The following is a 20,460-nucleotide window of genomic DNA, read 5'->3' as shown; positions in this document are numbered from 1 at the left end:
CTAATAGATCCATCCGTATTGATAAAGATATATCCCTCCCTAGTATAAGTCTAGTCTGCTGCTAAAAGTTGATTTGTTGCTCATGAAGCCTCTGGAGAGTCAAAACGTCCTCAATGCTTAAACAATCCAGTCCGGATGATGACTTGAGGACTTTTGTCTATGATTAAAAATGCTCAAGTGAGACTGTAATAAACCTCTCCTAACTGCTGTTCTTTCCTTCACTCTTGCAGATTCTGATTGAGTTCTGTGCGGGCGGCGCCGTAGATGCCATCATGCTGGGTAAGTCCCACACTTGGTCGACGAAAACAGAAAAAAGCATAAGTTCTGGACCATTCTCCTCTTGACTGTATTTTCCTGTGCCAGTTTCCCTTTGGCTGCCTGTCCCTCTTCCTTTTCCATGCTGGTGCAGCAATTCCATGTGTGTAATTATTGTGGCTCAAATTTCAAGGAACGCCTGACCACTTCTAAAGCCAGCACTTCTTTTCATGCCTATAAAGGTGCCTCGGTGTTTTGTTTTTTTGCAAATCAACACAGTTTGTTTGTGTGTTGTTTTTTTTGCAAATAACTAGGGCGGGGGCTTAATGGGTGATTCACATATTACAGAATGTTCTTCCAGATTTTAAGTCCAGTTTAGCTGGTATGATATTATGTTGTGTCATAGTAATAATAGTGATTATAGTGACGTTAAAAGACATCTTGTTGTAGCTTGTGAAACTGTTGGTACAGGATGAGCAACTTTTACAAAACGTTTTTAAATTGTGCATAGATCAACATTATAATCCGTAAATTGTAGTATCTGATTTTGGTTATTCCATCAATGGATTTCTTCTTCCCTGATGGGACGGGCTTATTCCAAGATGATAATGCCAGGAATCATCAGGCTCATGTTGTGAAAGAGTGGATCAAGGAGCATAAGACTGCTTTAGCTGCTTTTAACCTGCTACCCCCCGCCTTAACCGAGCGCATGTTCTCCAGTTCAGCTTCGCCTAAATCTAAAAGTTTCTCGATCGGAGCTCACAGCCTAAAGGTCAGTGTAACGCCTTATTTGAAAGCTAAGACCTTCAAAACTTATCGTAACTTTTTTTGTTGCTCTTTTGTCACTTTTTCTCTCTTTTCGTCATGTTTTTCATTGTGTTTTTGTTGCTTTTCTGGCACGTGTTCCGTTGTCATCTTCGTTTTCGTCGCTATTTTGACGCTTTTTTCAAGAAGATTTGGTTAAAGCGGAGCTGGAGAAAATGTGCTTGATTCAGGTGGGGGTTAAGAAATTACAATGATATTCCGACAAAAACATTTCTCTGAGACATATATCCGGGAATGAAATGAACACCGGTTGGTATTAAATGTAACGACGTTGTTGTTGACTTTTGTGCGCGTAGAACTGGAAAAGCCCCTGACGGAGCCTCAGATCCGAGTGGTGTGCAGACAGACGTTGGAGGCCCTGCTCTACCTCCACGAGAACAAGATTATCCACAGAGACCTGAAGGCTGGAAACATTCTGCTCTCATTAGAGGGGGACGTCAAACTAGGTAAGCAGCTGTGGATGCATTTGCCTTTTCTGCCTGTGTGAGTTCTATCCACTGTCCTTTTAATGCAGTGGAGTGGCTTAGCTGGGCATTGGCACAAGAAAGTGCATTCTCACTGCCAGAAAACCGCGGACCACAGGGTGCTGCGGTTTCCCTTCGCATTCAATAATTATTCTAGCATCATAAAAACATCAATACCGCAAGCCTTGTAAGCTCAATCAATTGAAGCCACTATGAGAGCTGGTAAATGTTATTTAATTAGCATGACTAATGACTTGGCTGGTCTTAATAGCCTACTTTCATCACTGGCTTAAAATGTTGTTTCTTAAACTAAGAATGGTTGCACGATTAATTGCCATGGGGTCGAAGTTGCCATTAGCAAATCGCAAAAAGTACAATTATATTCAGACACTACAACATCTTTGCAAGTTGATATCGTGTCTCCATGGAATCGTATACTTAAAGCAGTACTAAGTAACTTGTTTGCCTTAATAAATCCTTTTCGTAGTCTCTATTTAACCTCAATTGCAACTTCACTGCCTACGGGTCGGAGGCCCCAATACACACTAATGGAATCACGAAGAAGAAGCTAACAGGCTAACAGGCAAAGCTAACTGTGGGCTAGCGCCACTTAACCAGTTTAGCCAAGTTTGAGTGAAAAAATGTATCTCCATTGTGTAATTGGATGTACAATATCCCTCTCTCCCTTTGTCTTTTCTGTCAGCGTAGTATTTACTCTCACAAACAATTAATGAGTAAAAAAAACGTAACATGCTACGACACCTGCAGTGGCGCTTATGGCCTCTGGGGGCATGAGTTACTTAGCATTGCTTTAAAAGCTGCTAACACTGCATGTATCGACCAAATATTCTTTTTGTTCTGACAGGCTTCTTGTATTTTAAATGATTTAAACTGTCTATCAAATCTTCCACATCCCTGCAGACCTACAGCGCTAAAAGTAATTAGTAAAGTCAATCTGTGTCAGGCCAGGCAGCAGAGCTCGAGTACGCGACTGGCTGCTGCTCAAGGTGACTCCCGTTTATCGCAGAACTTTTGGATCAGATTTTCCATTTAGGTTTTTTTGGAATTGAGGTTCAGTTCAAAAGAGTCCGTGAGCATAAATATTTGAGAGACTAATGCAGGAGAATCACATGCATTTCAGAACACGTTTGTATGTCCAAACTACAGGGTTGGCAGGTTTTAAACATAAGAGGATCTCATGGAGGCAGGTAATTTTGTTGTTTGCAATAAAAAGGTATTTGCTAATTGTGATCATTGCGCTTTTAAATTGGGTTGCAGTGATTCTTGTAGCGTTGGTGAGTTGTGTGCACTATATCAACATTTTTCACTGCAGTTAAAGTAAAAAACTATTAAGGGAAATGTAGCTGTAGCCTCTTTAGCTGCTGCTCTTGGTGACTCATGTTCTGTAGGCAGAGGGTCATGGCAAAGCTTTGTACTCTGTAATTACCCCACAGTCAACAAAGAGCTAATGCTAAAGCCGTGTTTCTAATGTGTGCGTGCTGCAAAAGCAAAAAGACAGACTGCCAGAGGTAAAGGTTATGTGGCTGGAGAGGTACTTTTGGACTTCTACCAACGCACTATGTTAGGTTATTTCTTTTCGAAGCGGATTTGCAGTTTGTGTTATCGGTAAAAGTGCACATTAATGCCAGCTTTTTATGTAGGTCATGTAGAGACTACAGTAGATTCCCCCCGTAGGAGATCTGCCTTTGACATTTCTGATTCCTATGCCGCTGGGCCAACCTGTCAGGTGCAGTCCGTGACCACAGTGCTGTAGTTGTTTGAGGTTTTGAGGGGGAGAGCAAAGGAAACCCACCCAAACACTAGGGCAACGTGCAAACTCCACACAGCGAGACCTGAAACTTCAGTTCTGTGAAAGCAGGATCAGTATGCCACTGTGCCACTAATTTACATTTTGAGAAACTTTATTCTTTTATTCCTTCCACAATCGGTCTACTGTAGATGAGCCTACCCAGTGTGTGACATCATTTTGCATTTTATTTATGATGTATTTTGTAATGTGGTTCTTTGTGATTATGGGTCAAAAGGATGTCTTTGTGCTTACAGCTGACTTTGGGGTGTCTGCTAAAAATACCAAGACGCTACAGAGAAGGGATTCTTTCATTGGTACTCCTTACTGGTGAGTCACACAGTCTGGTACAAGAGGGGATTCTCACACGTCTGAGTGATAATTGTCTGAAAGTGTCACGATAAGGGGAGTGATCATTTATCTTCGGGCCTTTAACTGATGTCATGTCTGAACGTGAATACGGGAGATACTATTTGGAATAGTCGGCCTTCACTGTCAGATGTTCGACAGGCAAAAGTGCAGCACAAATGTGTGATAATCATGGGAAAATAATGTCTCCTATACCAAGGCTGCACTAATGTTTATTATCTATTCTTTTATTGCTGTTTATAACTATTTCATTTTATCAAAAGTTCCATATGAAATACATTTTTTAGAGTTTTATTGCTGAGTTAAAGTTTTCCACCTTTATACTGTGATTTTCTTTTAACAGAACGTTTCTCACAAGCTTTACAAGTTTTACTTTTGTGCTGCCTTATGTTAAAAGAACATAGTAACACTGTATAACAGGGTTCCCATGGGGTCTTGATTAATCTTAAAACCTTACAAAGTATTACATTTGGTGAAAACTTGCATTTAGGTCTTACATTTGAAGCATGTTCTTCAGACCAGCTCCTCTGATGAGTCATTTATATTAATAATGCGTGAGTTTATGTCTGGTTTATGACGAGGGTCAGACGATCTGTTGCACAGTGCTTCAAAACAGCTGTTTACAGAGCGCCTTTTACTCAGGTCATAATACAATAAGGAAAAAGAATTACATTTTTTCCAAATTTTGTCTGGACCTGTAGATGATAAACATATTGTCATGTCATCATAAATATTGATTGACTTTTTCAGTTTGACCAAGTAGAAATCGGTCCTTGGTTTTGGTCATCGTTAGGTTTGGCCCTCCATTTATTGACAAAGGGAAAATGTGATTTCTGTTACTCTTTCTATCGTTTATTACTAATACAATCACAATACAGTCACTTCTTCAGGCCTGCTGTTAGTGTTACTAGGATTATTTCTACAACTACAATGACATGATAAAAACTTGTCTCTAATCCCACTCATGATCTAAATTTCAGGATGGCCCCGGAGGTGGTCATGTGTGAGACTTCCAAGGACCGTCCGTACGACTACAAGGCCGACATCTGGTCCCTGGGGGTGACCCTGATTGAACTGGCGCAGGTCGAGCCCCCAAACCACGAGATGAACCCTATGAGAGTGCTGCTGAAAATAGCCAAGTCTGAGCCGCCCACTCTGATGCACCCGTCGCGCTGGTGAGATGATAACAAAAGAAGTGATAACGAAATGTTCACAGAGACGACCGCTGAGTGTGTGAAGGATGCCATGGAGATTGTTTTGACACTATTGAAGGGCCTCAAGGACAGAATAGAGAAATGAATAGAGTACTCACTATTGTATTTTTGCATTGTTTATGGTCATAATCGCTGCTTGTTTGGGGTTTTTGTGTGTGCCTTTGTTTTGAAGGTCTCCGGAGTTCAGTGATTTTCTAAGGAGATCGCTTGATAAGAATGTGGACCACAGGTGGAGCACGGCACAACTGCTGCAGGTGAAGTATTTCTAACATGACGCAAACTGGGTTCTGTAAAAAAAAATTAAAAAAAATTAAGTAAAATAAAAAGGGTCAGGAAAAGTGATGTTTTAAAAATCTATTTATGTCTAATTGTATTTTATTTGATACAGATTCTATTAGGTAATAAAAAGAAGAGAAAATGTTGCTTTGTAGCTTATCGACGGCTCTTGAAATTTTTAGGTGTGTAATGTAAAACCGATTATTGCTTGAAAATGTATATGAGTTGTATATTATTTGTAGAAGTAAACCAATATTGGATCTTCTAAGGCAGAGGCCGATTTTTGGGGATTTTCTTGGCCGATGCCTATATGCTTGGCCAATATTTATGAACGATTTTTTTTGGCCAGTTTTTCTGAATGTCTGGTCTATCATCCTGTACAAACATATGGCCAATTTTATTTTATTACTTTAGGTGATTCAATCATAGTGTCTGTCCCAGCTTTGATTAGCTGCTGTTAGCTTTAGCATACTGTTGCAAGTCGCGGCATTTTGTGCGGCGATCAAAAATACAATTGCAGAGGTTAAAACTAACTCGGGGATTGAATTCTTCTGTGCTTCAAAATTCCATGCAGCATGTCCATATTGAATGAGATTTAGTGCAATGTTTCTCTGTTCCCCTGAGGCCTGTTTTAAAGCCCCAACTCGCTAGGTCCCATGCAAAAAATGGGAAGTCTATCACTTTGGTCCCGTATATATCGACCTTTTATCTGCGCTAGATCGGCCGATGGCAGATATCACATGACCATACCCTTCTGGAAAGGACAGTTAAAACTGTATCTCGGATTATTGGATCCCCTCTGCCTCAGATACAGGACTTGTACGCTAAGCGCTGTGAGAAAAAGGCTCGCAGTATTATGGAGGACCCGAGCCATCCCGCACATTCCCACTTCAGGGAGACGTCTGCGGAGCCTCAAAACTCGGATACATTAGCCTAAAGGAGAGCTGAGGTTTTTGCGTTTTATTGCTGGAATGCTTTGTTTACTTTGTATTGTATTAATGTTTTGTAGATTAGTTTTCTTGTTCAGCAGAGAGAGCGCAAGGGCCTTGTACTTGACGCATGTGATAAATCAATTTTAACTTGAACTCTAATTATTTGAAAGGGTAAAATAAGAGCTGCAAAATTTGATTCAACTCTAATGCATACTTTTTTTTTTTTTTCTTTTTTTTTTTTTTTTACAGCACCCGTTTGTCACCAGCGTAACTGACAGCAAACCCCTGCGGGAGCTCATCGCTGAGGCCAAAGCTGAAGTCACAGAAGAAATCGAAGAGAGCAAAGAGGAAGAGGAGGAGGAAGAGCCAGAAACTCCTTTGGTATGTTCTCTCTCCAAACACCAACCAGAGCACGTTTCCCTTGTACATTCATACTAAAACCATGTTGCTATTTTTTCCTATTACCAGCCAGTTCCGGGACACAAGCGCGCGCCTTCGGACGCGAGTGTTGCCAGTTCAGAAGATGAAAAGGTCACGCCCGCCACTCCCGCTCTGGAGTCGGTCGTGGAGAATAAGGAGAGCGAGCCTGCGGAAGACAGAGCCAGTGACAAGCTCTCGGACGAAGGCCTGGGCACGAGCGAAGTGGACAAAACGGAGGAGGAGAAGCTCAATGACGTTTCCGATGTCAACGATGAAGACCTTAATGAAGTGCAGCAAGCTCCTGCCGAAGACGTCAAAGAAGACCTCACAGAGAAGGAAGCTGAAGCTAAACCAGACAATGAAGAAAGTGCGGCGGTTCTTGTTAATCTACCTCAGTCCGAAAATGTCGAAATAGTTGACATACCAGCTCCGGAAACAAAACAGGGCGAGATTCTTGAAGAAAAGAGTGAGGAAGAACCTATTGTGGAAAAACCTATTGTGGAAGAAACTATCAAAGAAGACATGGACACAGTAAAGGATGAAGAAATGGTCAGTATACAGGACATGGCAGAAGCTAAGGGAGACAAAGATGTAGAGGATCAACCTCAGGAAGAAATCCAGCAAATAGATTTAGCACCAGAAACGAAAGAAGAAACAAAGGAAGAAATTGAAAAGTTGAAGGAAGAGCAACCACAAGAAGTAGAAACACTGGATATTTTGTTGGATACAGATGTAAATAATGTCAAAGACTCTGTGGTAGAAATAAGTCAAGAGGTAAATTCGATAGATTTAAATGCAGATCAAGATACAGGCGGGAAGGAAGTAGAAGTAGAAGCCTCCGCTGATGCTTTGGTAGAAGAGAAAAAACAAAGCCAAACTAATGAAGAGGTAGAAGAGAGATTGACAGACAGAGAAAACGAAAATGTAGACGTACAATCTGAACAAGAAATTCAGGAAAAGGACAGTGTTGAGGTTTTAGAAAAAGAATTAAATGTTGTTACAAACGATGAGCTTAAAGAGGAGTCTGCAGTGCCATCGAAGCAAGAAGAGGAGAAGACAGTCGTTACCGAGGAGACCGTTCCTCAAGATGCGGTGTCCGTCCCCGAGAGCGAGACGGACTCTGAGGCCAAGACGGAGCAGGGCAGTCCGGCGCTCGTCAAACCTGAGGGGGAGAAGGATTCGGATTCTGGCAGCAGCTCGGCGGCCGACAGCAACAGCCTCGACCTCAATCTGTCCATCTCCAGCTTCCTGTCCAAGAGCAAGGAGGGCGGGTCCATATCTGTGCAGGTAACGTCGAATATTGGCCAATTTAGTATCGATTTTCTGCTGGTTGAAATATGAAAATCTGATATTTTTTGAAGCCCTTTAGCGTTGATGAGAGACAAAAATCTCAACTGCACCACACTGCTTTTTGCACAACATGGTCCTTGATAATGCTAATACATTGAACCACTGTCCGTTTCCTGTAGGAGTCCAGGCGTCAGAAGAAGACCCTGAAGAAGACCCGTAAGTTCATGGTGGACGGTGTGGAGGTCAGCGTCACCACGTCAAAGATCGTCTCCGACAACGACACCAAGAGTGAGGAGCTGCGCTTCCTCAGGTGGGCCTGCTCTCGCCGCACACTCACGCACCGTCACCGTCTAAATATGGGGACGTGACCCATTTAACACGCCTGCCATAAATAGTTTTTCATCGCTTCTCACAACTCCCACTGCATCTTACAAACGCCAGATGGTTTATCCGCCCTGATGAATGTTATGTTGCTGTCACCTCCAGTGTTGCCTTTTAAAGACATGGGACACAGCGCGTGCATTTGGGGGGAATTGTTTTGTGGCTGTTTATGATTTAGTTTGGGCCTAAGACAATCAAAGGAAAATCGCCATTTGAATGGTCGCAATAAACAAATCACTAAGTTCTGAAATGCATGTGATGACTGTTCATGGTCAGGGTTTGTGTTATCCACATTTATCGCTATCAGATTATATTTGAATTTGCTTTTAAACTCTGTCCACCTAGCCATGTATGTTCATTAACATGCACTGTCCTGATTAATCTATAATATAGTAGTTAAAGGAGGAGCTCAGGACTGTGCTATAATACTGTTAATATTTGTAGGAATAGTGGCATAGTTTCATAATAATAAACCAATTTGTTGTTGCCTGGCTGCCACAAACATGGTAGATTTTTGTCTAAATATGAAATGTTTGATCCCAATCTCCATTTTGAAAGCACTAGTAAAGGAACAAAGGAATGCAAATCAGTCTGCAAAAATATAAAAATAGGAATAATATTTTGGACATGAGCCATCCAACACCCCTGATAGTCACGGCTTTTGTGGAAAGATCGTTTGGCCGCTATCCACAACCACAAATAGATTATGCCCAAAATCTCTACCACACCTGGGTAGATGCGTTCTGCGATACTGTACATTTTTCCTCTGCCATGTAAAGCCCCCTTGGCCTCTTCTTTTCAGTGAGTAAAGCTTTGGTGTGTGTGGCCCACAGCAATGGACTGAGGTATACTGTAATCAAATGCCCCTAGTGTAACAGAACCTCTTACAAACTGTCCTCTTGAATAAACTATAAAGTCTCTAAAGCCGTCTCCGTAGTGGGAGTTTTCAGTGGGGGGGCTAAAAATAACAGCGTTGTTGTGGTCTGTCTCACCAGGCGGCAGGAGCTGAGAGAGCTACGCCTCCTGCAGAAAGAGGAGCAAAGGGCTCAGCAGCAGCTCAGCAACAAGCTCCAGCAGCAGCGCGAGCACATCTACCGCCGCTTTGAACAGGAAACGACTGTGAGTCACTCACGCTTTTCACGCTTTTGGCACAGTCTGCGGAAATGTGAAGTGTAGAAAAATACTGTAAGGCTCCAAGACAGAAATGGAACGATTAAGAATAGTTGGTATGTGCCATGGATAAGAATAGTTGTATGATACTTAATTTGAAGGGCTTCTATTTTTTTTTTTTTTTTTTAAAGCAGTACTAAGTAACTCATGCCCATAGAGGCCATAAGCGCCACTGCAGGTGTCGTAGCATGTGGCGTTTTTTTTACTCATTAATTGTCCGTGAGAGTAAATACTACACTGACAGAAAAGACAAAGGGACAGAGGGATATTGTACATCCAATTACACAATGGAGATATTTTTTTCTCTCAAACTTGGCTGTAAATACTATTGGAGTGGCGCTAGACCGCAGTTAGCTTTGCCCGTTAGCCTGTTAGCTTTTTCTTTGTGATTCCATTAGTGTGTATTGGTGGCTCTGACCCAAAGGTAGCAAAGTTGCAATTGTGGTTTTCTGGCCAGAAACACTAGGGGGAGATGTAAGGCCCCCCAATCATCCCATTAACCCAGAGAGACTACGAAAAGGATTTATTAAGGTAAACAAGTTACTTAGTACTGCTTTTAAGTCTCAGACTTAAAGTCTCAGACTTAAAGCGGACTAAAATTAAAACTAAACAACAGGGCTGTGCAGTTAATCATTTTTTTATATGTCCTGTTCAAAATCAGCTCAGCTCAACACTGACACTGATGTTGGAGCTGCTACCTTCTTCAACATTGCTGTTTTTGTCATCTCTTTGTTAGAACGGCATAATTTTTAAGGTTTAAGCTTTTTTTTTTGCGCTGCCAATATTCAATACATTTTTCTCCATTATCTCAATGGAGAAAATTATCAACATTGTGTAATTGGATGTACAATATCCCTCTCTCCCTTTGTCTTTTCTGTCAGCATAGTATTTACTCTCACGGACAATTAATGAGTAAAAAACCGTGTTAAAAAAAACATGTCGCGACACCTGCAGTGGCGCTTATGGCCTCTAGGGGCATGAGTAGCTTAGTACTGCATTAACAGCTAACGATTAATGGTCCATAGTAAAACTCTATATGCGATTTTGTGAATTTAGGCTATTCTACATTTCCCCAAGCTTGCGTCACAGATAAATAAAGTATATAATATAAACATAAATCCCTTTCCCAAATGAATTCAAATCACTGCATGCTGGAAAAGTCAATACATACATATTGCGCAGACACTGATTTAATGAATTTGATGATCACGTCCGTCTGCAGGCTAAAAAGCGGCAGTACGACCAAGAGGTGGAGAACCTGGAGAAGAAGCAAAAGCAGACAATCGAGCGCTTGGAACACGACCACACCAGCTGGCTCCGCGACGAGGCCAAGCGCATCAAATCTGAGCAGGACAAGGAGCTGTCCAAGTTCCAGAACATGATGAAGAACCGCAAGAAGGAGGTACGCCGGTGCATGGGCGCTTCTGTCACTGCTTTTAATGGATAGTGTTAGCAAGTGGTGGTGGGGTTTGCATGTCAAAAAACGACGCATGTGTTAAACTGTCGGGCTAGACCTGTCACAATGATATATCATGAGATAAGAAACAATATCGGCAATGTTTGATCATCTTGATTGTTGACAAGATGAGGTTGGAGGTTCAATCACAGCTCCATTCAGTTCATGCTGTTGCTGTGTCCTTGGGCAACACACTTCAACCATCGTTCCTGTATATAACATAATTGGTCGTTGACGATGTTTACAGTGAACCATCGTGATGGACGATGATATCGTCCATTTCTCATTATAAGCATTTTTAAAGACATTTACATATATATACATTTACATAGCCCATATAGAAGCTGCATATTATTTATGTTTGGAAAAATGTGAGATCGCAGGATAAATGGATCTAAACTAAACATGATCTGAACAGAGTCACGGAACACGACTTTTGCAACAGAAATGTGTTAAAACTCGTGCGTAAAGTCTGAGAGGAGAACGACTTATTCAGAGCATCAACTCCTCAATATCAAGGCTCTTATCACACTAATACAAATGTAAATCGGAGCTTATTATTTGCATTTGCTCAATGTTAACGTAATGTTTAAGAAACAGTGGATGAACGGGACAATGTTTACAAGTTTTTTACGTTTTTGAAGCTGCTCCACGCGCCGCCCGGTCCGTGTGCTCGTAACCTCGTACCTCCTGCACCGCCTCTTTCTCTTCTCTCTCTCCCGGTCCTACGTGAGGATATCTAAACCCATGCGCGCTCAGCTAGCTCCGATGTGGGAGCATTTCGTCATTTGTAAAACTGTTTAGTTTTCGTACGAAGCAAAGCGAGACCACGTGGTGTTAAAGTGAAGCTTATTAGAGAGAGAGAGAGACCCGCGCATTAAACAGAGCAGCGCTCTTTGATATTACGGCTAACACATCATGTCTTCTGGCTTCTGGCAGGCTACTTAAACTAGCGTGTATATTAGTTATATTCGTGATTTAATTTACAGTGAAATCCCTGCAAAGTTTGAAGGTTTACAAGGCCCACAGAAAATCAGTGCCTGTTTCTGACAGGAGGGGGCGTGGCATCACGATGTTGCCCATTCATCACGATGGACGATGTAGGTACATCGGAACAACCCTAATATAACAGTAAAAAAATAAGAGGTGATGACATCTGAAAAAAGAAATTAGGGATGCACCGATCCAATACTGGTATCTGATATCTGAGCTGAAGCTGGAAAAAATACGATATCGGTATCGGCTGCATATTCGATACTGAACCTTTTTTTGAGAGCGTTTTGGCTCTCAACGTTTTAACCTCTTAACCCCCGCCTTAACCAAGTGCATTTTCTCTAGTTCAGCTTTACCCAAATCCATAAGATCACAGCCTATAGGCCAGTGTAGTGTGGGATAGAAATTGTTTTTGGATTACCTAATCAAATAAAATAGGCACTGCTGGAACGACCAAATGTTTGTATTTTAGTTTATGAAATGCTGCTCCACATTTGTAATGCACAAGTTATAATGATCAGATCATTTTATGTGAGTTGATTATATTAATGCAACCTGATAGCCTATCTTATACCCAAGGATATTCAGTGTAGAAAAGTCCAGTGATCCATTTGTTTATTCATATATATATGTAGAAAAGAAAAGACTATTTATCTGACATTGGAGAAAAGAAGTCCTGGATCAGTGCATCTCTGAAATAAATACTTTAAATAATGAGTAATGCTTGACTTCTATCACAACTTGCCGTATTATTAGAAGAACAAATACTGAATAAAAAATAAAATGTATGAAATTGAATGCTTATTGTGGCAGGCCTATGCGGGGTACTTGGCGCTGGCTCGATCATTTTAAAGGGAAGTGTTTGCCTGGCCATTCTGCAAAGTGCTGTGGGTGTGCAGGTGATGGGCATATACTGCTGTGCTAATGCCGCTACTGCTTGAGGGATTTATTATTTATGATCGTAACTCGGAGGACGTTGCCAAGCACTGCTGCAACGCCGGGACTATTTTTAACAGCCTAATGAAGTTTGGAAGTGTCTACATCTTAAGTCTGAAGATGTAAAAGGAAGTGCTTTCTCTTCTTGGCAGATGCTTAAGTCGTGCGCAAATATTCAATGCTTTGCTTGCCGCCGCAGTCTTTTACGCCTGTGTCGTTATGAAGTTTAGATGTGGTGATTGCTTTGTATACTGTTGGGGCTATGTAGAAATGTGTTTTTTGTTGTTGTTGTGAATAATTAACTTTGTTTCTGGCGTGAGTGTGAAATGGCTTTGGTTATGGGATTGTTTGTTTCTAATGAATTGCGGTGCTTAGATTGTTATTCATAATATCAATATTCATCAATATTTTATGAATGTTGAATGAAATATTTACTAATGCTTTACAAATGCTTAATCACAATATAATACAAATGCCTTATCCTTTATTCATAATCAATAATTCATCTTGGCTTCATCTTGGCTTGGGGATCTATCATGTTTGTGGCTCTGAAACTAATCCTTTGCCTAATTTATTCAGTTTCTTTTTAAACTTTACTAATCAAATATTACTGGGTAGAGAAAGTAGGAAAGTTTCTGTCGGTGAGAATAAAAGAGATGATCTAATTCAGTCGGTGGTGGGAGCTCTCGTTGATCATTTGCACGTGAAGTAATTACGGTGGATCGACTATGACCAATTGAAAAAGGCTTTTGAATCTGCAAACACAAATTTTAGGTGAGAATGGAAGTCGGGCAGTCCCCCAAACACATGAGAAAAGAGCTCATGAAACGGTTAAAGGAGGACCTGACGCTCACTAAGAGTGCGGAGGTAAACACCAAACACTTACAACAAACTCAGCCACTACGGCCACTCTCTGCTTATTCTACGTTCATTTCTTAGTAGTTGAATAGTAACAAACACAAGCTGGCTCTCACGCTTTGAGTTTAAGTGCGGTTTTACAGCAGAAAATCTGTGACTGGGACATGATGGTGACTTTTATTTCCTCCAAGAAGGTTTGGTTTAAAGGGAACCCCCTCTAGACAAGCATGGAATTGACTGTGCATAACTTCAAATCACAACAACGCCGCCCAAGAAGTGACTTCCTGTTCCGATCCAGCACGCCAAAATAAAAGCGTGGACCTCGTCTCATTGATTAGTTCAGCTGGTACTTGCAACATTATAATATAATTAAATACACACATTTTAAGTGCTTTGTCTGTTAATAGATAGGCAGAGAGAAAGTTGAACTGCTGAACTGATGATGGTGCTTTTATTGTGGTGTGCTGGATCAAAACAGGAAGTCACTTCTTGGGCGGCGTTGTTTTGATTTGAAGTTATGCACAGTCAATTTTAATTATAGGTCTCCCAAAAGTCTAGAATATTTCAGATACTTCTAGGCTGAGTTTAAAAACGCATTTATTTCTCTACCTCTACTTCTAACTGCTTTCATTCAAGGCTGTGTTGAACATGACGAACGTTTTAACTGTTTGGCTCAAGAAGGTTAGCAGTACATGCATATAACTAATGGATGTAGCTTCTGTGTATAAAGTGAATGTCCTCAAATCTCTTATGTAACACGGGAAGAGCAGGCTTGTATGCATGTGTGTGTGTGTGCGCGAGAGTGTGCGATTCCTGCTGGTACGACTGCTGCTATGTGCTCTCCTTCACAGGCAGTGGCGCAGGTTATGATACACTCTTTTCAGTTGTCCTCATGCGCACTCTTCAACGCTCAGATGCAGGATGTAAGTGTCCACGGCGGCGTGTTTCTCTGCTCACTGTGGCCCATACGTAGATGTGCTTCTCGTGACAGTGGCAGCAGAGTTCAGCACATGTAGGCATGGGCGCAGTGTTTTCTTTTGAGTGTTCATCGCTGTGGTCGTGCAGTGGCCCCTCTTCCTCTCTTCTGTCTGCGATATTTATGTCGACAAACTATAGATATTTGACAAGGACACTTTATTTATAGTTTGTGTAGAGGCCCTACTGATATTAAGGTTTAGAGACTGATAAATGATTTGACTTTCATCCTCCTAAACAGTTCAAACATGTTCAAACAGGTCAGCACCATCTTACTATACACACATACTGCTTTATAGTGAGGAACAATCTTTATGAACATGCTAATGTGCAATAAGGCACCCTATCATTGTTAATATTTAGTAATAACTATCAGCTGGGCCCTTGTTTCTATTTAGAAACTAAATATCTGCACTCAGAAATACTTTATAAATGTTTTCTATTGAAATGTTAGTGGTCAGTCATCATAAAACAGTAGATGTGAGGATTAAATGAACAGATAGGTACGTCATTTTTTGATGTCATGAGGGAATGTCGGAGTAGATGCAGTACAATGTGAATTTCTATGTAAGTATTAATGTAAATTGTGTATTTCTCTGTCCCTCCGTCCTGCAGGAGTTGATGATGTGATGTGCTCTCGTGTGTTCTTTCACGACATTATGATTTTAGTGTAGTGTGGCTTCTGTCGAGGCAGTTCAGGCTTTTCCTTCCTGGTTCTGCTACTGTCGCCGCATCCCATAGTTAATTTATCCTGCGCTCTTTCTTTCTGGTTCAAAGGAGCAGGAGTTCTTACAGAAGCAGCAACAAGAACTGGACAGCGCCTTGAAGAAGATCATCCAGCAGCACAAATTGGAAATATCAACTATTGAGAGGGACTGCCTCAACCACAAGCAGCAGCTGCTGAGAGGTGAGGAGCTCAACCATGTCTTTGTATAACACATTATGAATATTCAATTATTTGTAAAGTAAGAAAAGATATACACATACATATTACAAACCTGAAAGCGAATTGATCCTCCATTAAAGCTGCATTATACAACTTTTTATGAGGAAAAAAAAGTTGATATTTGTGCTTACTTGATCTTGTAGTGACCCTGTGGCTGTATGAGTGGTCAGCATGGTGCCTTTACTTTCCATCACAGTGGTCCCTAGGACGCTCCAGGATCAATCGTTTGGAAGGTTTTCACTGCAGACGGAGCCTCCCACCAGAAAACCTACAAAGCATTTGATCCTGGAGCTTTGTAGAGACCACCATGACCGAAAGTAAAGGCGCCATGCTGACCACTCAAACAGCTGCTGCTTCACTACAAGGTCAAATACACATAAATATCAACTTTTTTCTTTTTGCATAAAAAGTTGCGTAATGCACCTTTAAAGTTGACATGTTAATAAACCTACTTTGTGCACCGCAGCATTGATATTTCACTTTTTATTATTTTATAATTAATGTCTGTGTGTATGGCAGACACTTTATTAGTAATGACTGCTCTTGTAAGCACATTGTTATGTTGCTTGGAGCTCCCTCTACTGGCAACAGGGGCAATCAACCATTGTAAACAAAAAACATGCCAGTTTATTTAGCCAACATGCTAACAAATTGATTGTGCCACCATATAGGCAGTTTACGGGCTTTGAAAATGCATAAGACATTTCCTGGTTCTTTCTCTTATGCAACAAAAAACAGGAAAGATTAATGATTTATGTGCCTCAGCAGTTCAAGAGCTAAATTAAAGAGGATTATTTAAAGCAGGGTAAGCAAAATCCTACCGCATACATTGAGCTCATAAATGGATTACGCATGGTGTGTCTCCTTTAATGTTGCCTAATGTTTTGCAAGGACTGAAACTTGTTTTACAAGCGTTATTCTTCCACTCTCTGTCTAACCTCAGTTGCCTCGGAACACACTGATGGAAATGCGACTTTCATTGTCTGTGACCTCTGTGGTGAAAACGTCTGTTGCAGGAGCGCGCATCTCCAGCTCTACTGAGTTTGCATTCTCCAGATCGAACTAGAATTTCGATTTTCCTCCTTTGGACCAGATCCAAAATGATGGGCTTTCTACTGTATGTCCAGGTTTAAAGGGAGGACGGGACAAGCTTCAAAAGGGAATTTATTCAGTCTGCCTTTTAGAAATCTGCAGAGAACAGTCATTTATGTCTTTCCTGACTCACACTTGACACTTTCATTATGTGATAGTATTGCTAATCTCTGAAACAGTGAGAAAAACGCATGTTAAAAAGCCTGTGTTGGACTCCCACTCCACAGCTCCAGACAGCCAGCGCATTAACATTCAGTGACAAATTACCCTTGACAAAACGGAAGCCTTGTTTAGCGCGTTTCGACTCCACATGGTAATGTCACTGTTGACAGTGAGATTAATGGAAACCAGCAGCTGCTTTAGACGCTGTCATCACGCGAGGTCATCATTGCGGGACGATGGTATGAGACCGTCAGACCGCGGGCCATGTCTCGGCACACCCTGGCGCTCACATGTGCTCTCTGATACAGTGGCTTCAGGAGGTTTAGAGACCACGTAGTAAGATTGTTGAAGATTTAAAAATGTTCTCACTTTTCCGCTGCAAGAAATACAATAGTAAAAACATATAAATAAAAAAAATGGAAATGTTATTGAAGCCCCACACATCACAGTACCATGCTTTTTTGTGTGTGCAGCCAGAGAGGCCGCCATGTGGGAGCTGGAGGAGCGCCATCTGCAGGAGAAACACCAGCAGCTCAAGCAGCAGCTCAAAGACCAGTACTTCCTGCAGAGGCATCAGCTGCTCAAGAGGCACGAGAAGGTGTGATCTTTTTGTCGCGTTTTTCCACTATTTACAACTCAAAATGAACATGATTGAGAACTTTTGCTTGTGTAGGAAATGGAGCAGATGCAGCGCTACAACCAGCGACTGATCGAGGAGCTGAAGAACAGGCAGACTCAGGAAAGGGCTCGTCTTCCCAAGATCCAGCGCAGCGAGGCCAAAACCCGCATGGCCATGTTCAAGAAGAGCCTCCGCATCACGGCTACGGCGGCCGCCACTCCCGAGCAAGAGAGGGAGCGCATCAAACAGGTGCGCTTTGTAAATCCATTCCTGCGAGACTGTAAATTGCGATCTACAGTGCTTGCATGACAGATTACAAATGTGTAGGTTTGAGAGAAATGCCTTGTCTTTGGTTGCAGTTCGCTGCTCAGGAGGAGAAGCGGCAGAAGGGCGAGAGGCTCCATCAGCATCAGAAACACGAGAACCAGATGAGGGACCTGCAGCTCCAGTGCGACGCCAACATCAGGGAACTGCAACAGCTACAGGTGCACAACACAGACGGATATACTGCGCTTGAGCGTCGTGCGTTTTTTTGTTTCGTTCTCACCCAACGAATCTCTTTCAGAACGAGAAGTGTCATATGCTGATCGAACACGAGACACAGAAGCTGAAAGAACTCGACGAGGAGCACAGCCAGGAGATAAAAGAGTGGAGGGAGAAGCTGAGGCCCAGGAAAAAGGTACGATTTTGTACAGTGCTGATGCCAAAAAAACTGTGTATTCCCTCTAAGTTCCGTTCACTTGACATTAAACATCCTGAGGAGCCTATAGTTTAATAATGGGGTCGGCAGTTCATCATTCTATGCTAGAATTTAACCACTGAACTCTCACCTGAGCCGAGCACGTTTTCTCCAGGTTCGCATCTTCTAAAACAATAACAATAACATGACAAAAAAACACAACAAAAAGATGGCAAAAAATGTACAAAAACAGGACAAAAAAAGGAACAAAAATGCAACAAAAATGCAACAAAAAAGTGACAACACGGTAACAACGCGGTCTTAGCTTTCCACTTATAGGTCCATAGGCTACAAGCTCCAGAGAAGCTTTTAGATTTGGGAACATGGAGAAAATGTGCTTGTTTAAGGTGAGGGTTAAGGGTTATTGAGAGGATTATTAAGAGTCAAAATGAGATTGATTTGGTTCATTGTTACCATCTGATCTCAATTTGCAAATTTAACCATATTGTATAGCAATGTTTGGTTATTTCTTTTCTGCCCTCCATCTGACATGAAGTCTCAGACATAGTGAGTTGAAAATAACGTGTATTTGCTGCCCTCTGCAGGCGCTAGAGGAGGAGTTCCAGAGAAAGCTCCAGGAGCAGGAAGTGTTCTTCAGAATGAGCGGAGAATCCGAATGCCTTAATCCCACCACCCAGAGTCGAGTGTCCAAGTTTTACCCCATTCCCAACATGCACAACTCCGGAGTATAACCTTTTGTGAGCACCGAGCTGCACTTAACAGACTCCTGCAACGGCAGAGATGGACTGCAAACCGTGAAAATGTTCGAATGCAAATGGATGTTATCAAATGGGAGAATGATGTGCCTAACCCCCGTCTCACACTCCAAGAAAGCACTCCTTCACGAGTGTCAGGGCCCAAAGAAAAAGATGTTTCACACTTTTCCCAGCATGCTCAATATTGGTAGACCATTGACTTCAATGTTAGTGAGCACTCCATCCTTTAAAACAGAGATTATCAAAGCCTCTTCTAATTCCCTAAATGTTGTATGCTCAAGAATTGCAATTTAAAAAAAGAAGAAAAAAAAGTAGAAGTGTCAAAAATACAATCCGAGTCACCAGAAGTAAAACAGTTTCCATTAAGCTAGATAATTCACACTTACCAATGGAAAAATGTGTCCTAGTTAAACCGTGTGTGTGTTCTGGGTGAAATAAGTGGACCTATGTGTAAGTTTAATCACATATTGTGATGATGGCCGTATTCTACTGAGTTAAATCAGCAAGTTCATCATTTTATCAATATTTTACAACTCACTTTTTTTTATTGGGAAAACCTCTATATAATATTAATAATGGTTGCACTTTACTTTTTAGCACAGTGGCAGCATTGTAATAGGATGGAAATGGCACCTTAAAGTGTAAAAACTGGGCATACACCTCATTTATTTCAAGGTAATATGGTAATATGACTGATTTGCCAAGAAAAAGGCTCGGTATTCTCTTGATTATAAAATGCATTATCCCTCTTACCTTTTCCATACTATTTACAATGTTAAAAAAAAAAATAAGTAAAGTGCAACCAGAATAAGCTGTATTTTTTGTTCCTTTAAGGCAGTGAGCTTGAGCTAATGTTTAGAAATATGAAGACAACAGTTTCTTAAGGAATGTAATGCTTTTAAATTGCACTGTTTTGCCACATTGCTTATCAATATGAAATATGCAGTACGCTGTCTTACTTTGACGGTATAGGACCGTTTTGCTGCTGTCTGTTCAAACTGCAGACTGACTGAAAACTTATGAAACTTTTTTTTTTTTTTCCTGTTTGTCTTTTTATTTTTCCTCAAATATCAAATTTTATATATATTTTTTATCTCATAGCTTGCTGTCACCTGTTAGAGAGAGTCTGTACTGTATGTGAACCCATGCAGGGACATCAATTACAGAGAAATGTCCATTTTATTTTATCCATATACAGTACAAACTCGTACATAAGAGCTGCGATCATTTATTTCGCCATCACTTATAAGGGTTGATCTTTTTTTCATATGGCTGGTAACGATGCTGGATTTTTTTTTTTTTTAAATATCTCAAAAACAACACTTGGTTGACTGTTTTTTTTTTTTCTATTACGTTTGGTTACCACATTTTATTGTTCATTATTTGACCACAATGACGAGTATATATGCATTTATGTCAAATTAAATGTATTTAAGTTGTCTTTATTAACGTTAACGAAATAAAAAGGATTGTTTCCCATGAGTTTTTGGTCTTTCTTTATATTAATTTTTTTAGACCAGATGTGGCCATCTGTTGATTCTAGGACAGTGGTTCAACGTTACACA

General features: G+C 41.1%; 1 protein-coding gene across 2 annotated transcripts in view; it reads left to right on the top strand.

The window, feature by feature from the left end:
- slka (STE20-like kinase a) overlaps positions 1–19,572 on the top strand; it is a 28,278-nt gene extending 8,706 nt beyond the window's left edge. Inside the window, exons 3-19 of one of the 2 annotated variants that reach the window (XM_079560331.1) lie at positions 231–279; positions 1,377–1,526; positions 3,609–3,681; positions 4,701–4,895; positions 5,107–5,188; positions 6,392–6,523; positions 6,611–7,849; positions 8,032–8,162; positions 9,229–9,352; positions 10,626–10,805; positions 14,498–14,569; positions 15,399–15,528; positions 17,295–17,419; positions 17,495–17,689; positions 17,800–17,925; positions 18,006–18,119; positions 18,725–19,572. In XM_079560331.1, the coding sequence (XP_079416457.1) occupies positions 231–279; positions 1,377–1,526; positions 3,609–3,681; positions 4,701–4,895; positions 5,107–5,188; positions 6,392–6,523; positions 6,611–7,849; positions 8,032–8,162; positions 9,229–9,352; positions 10,626–10,805; positions 14,498–14,569; positions 15,399–15,528; positions 17,295–17,419; positions 17,495–17,689; positions 17,800–17,925; positions 18,006–18,119; positions 18,725–18,871 (3,264 nt within the window). In that variant the 3' untranslated portion in view covers positions 18,872–19,572. The remainder of the gene's footprint in view (positions 1–230; positions 280–1,376; positions 1,527–3,608; positions 3,682–4,700; positions 4,896–5,106; positions 5,189–6,391; positions 6,524–6,610; positions 7,850–8,031; positions 8,163–9,228; positions 9,353–10,625; positions 10,806–14,497; positions 14,570–15,398; positions 15,529–17,294; positions 17,420–17,494; positions 17,690–17,799; positions 17,926–18,005; positions 18,120–18,724) is intronic. The other variant, XM_079560332.1, reaches the window with a different exon arrangement.
- Positions 19,573–20,460: the final 888 nt, after the last annotated feature.

The sequence above is a fragment of the Gobius niger genome (assembly GCF_951799975.1).
Source record: "Gobius niger genome assembly, chromosome: 7".
Classification (NCBI taxonomy): Eukaryota; Metazoa; Chordata; class Actinopteri; order Gobiiformes; family Gobiidae; genus Gobius; species Gobius niger.
The sequence above is the reverse complement of the archived record's forward strand: the minus strand, read 5'-3'. Positions and strand labels throughout refer to the sequence as shown.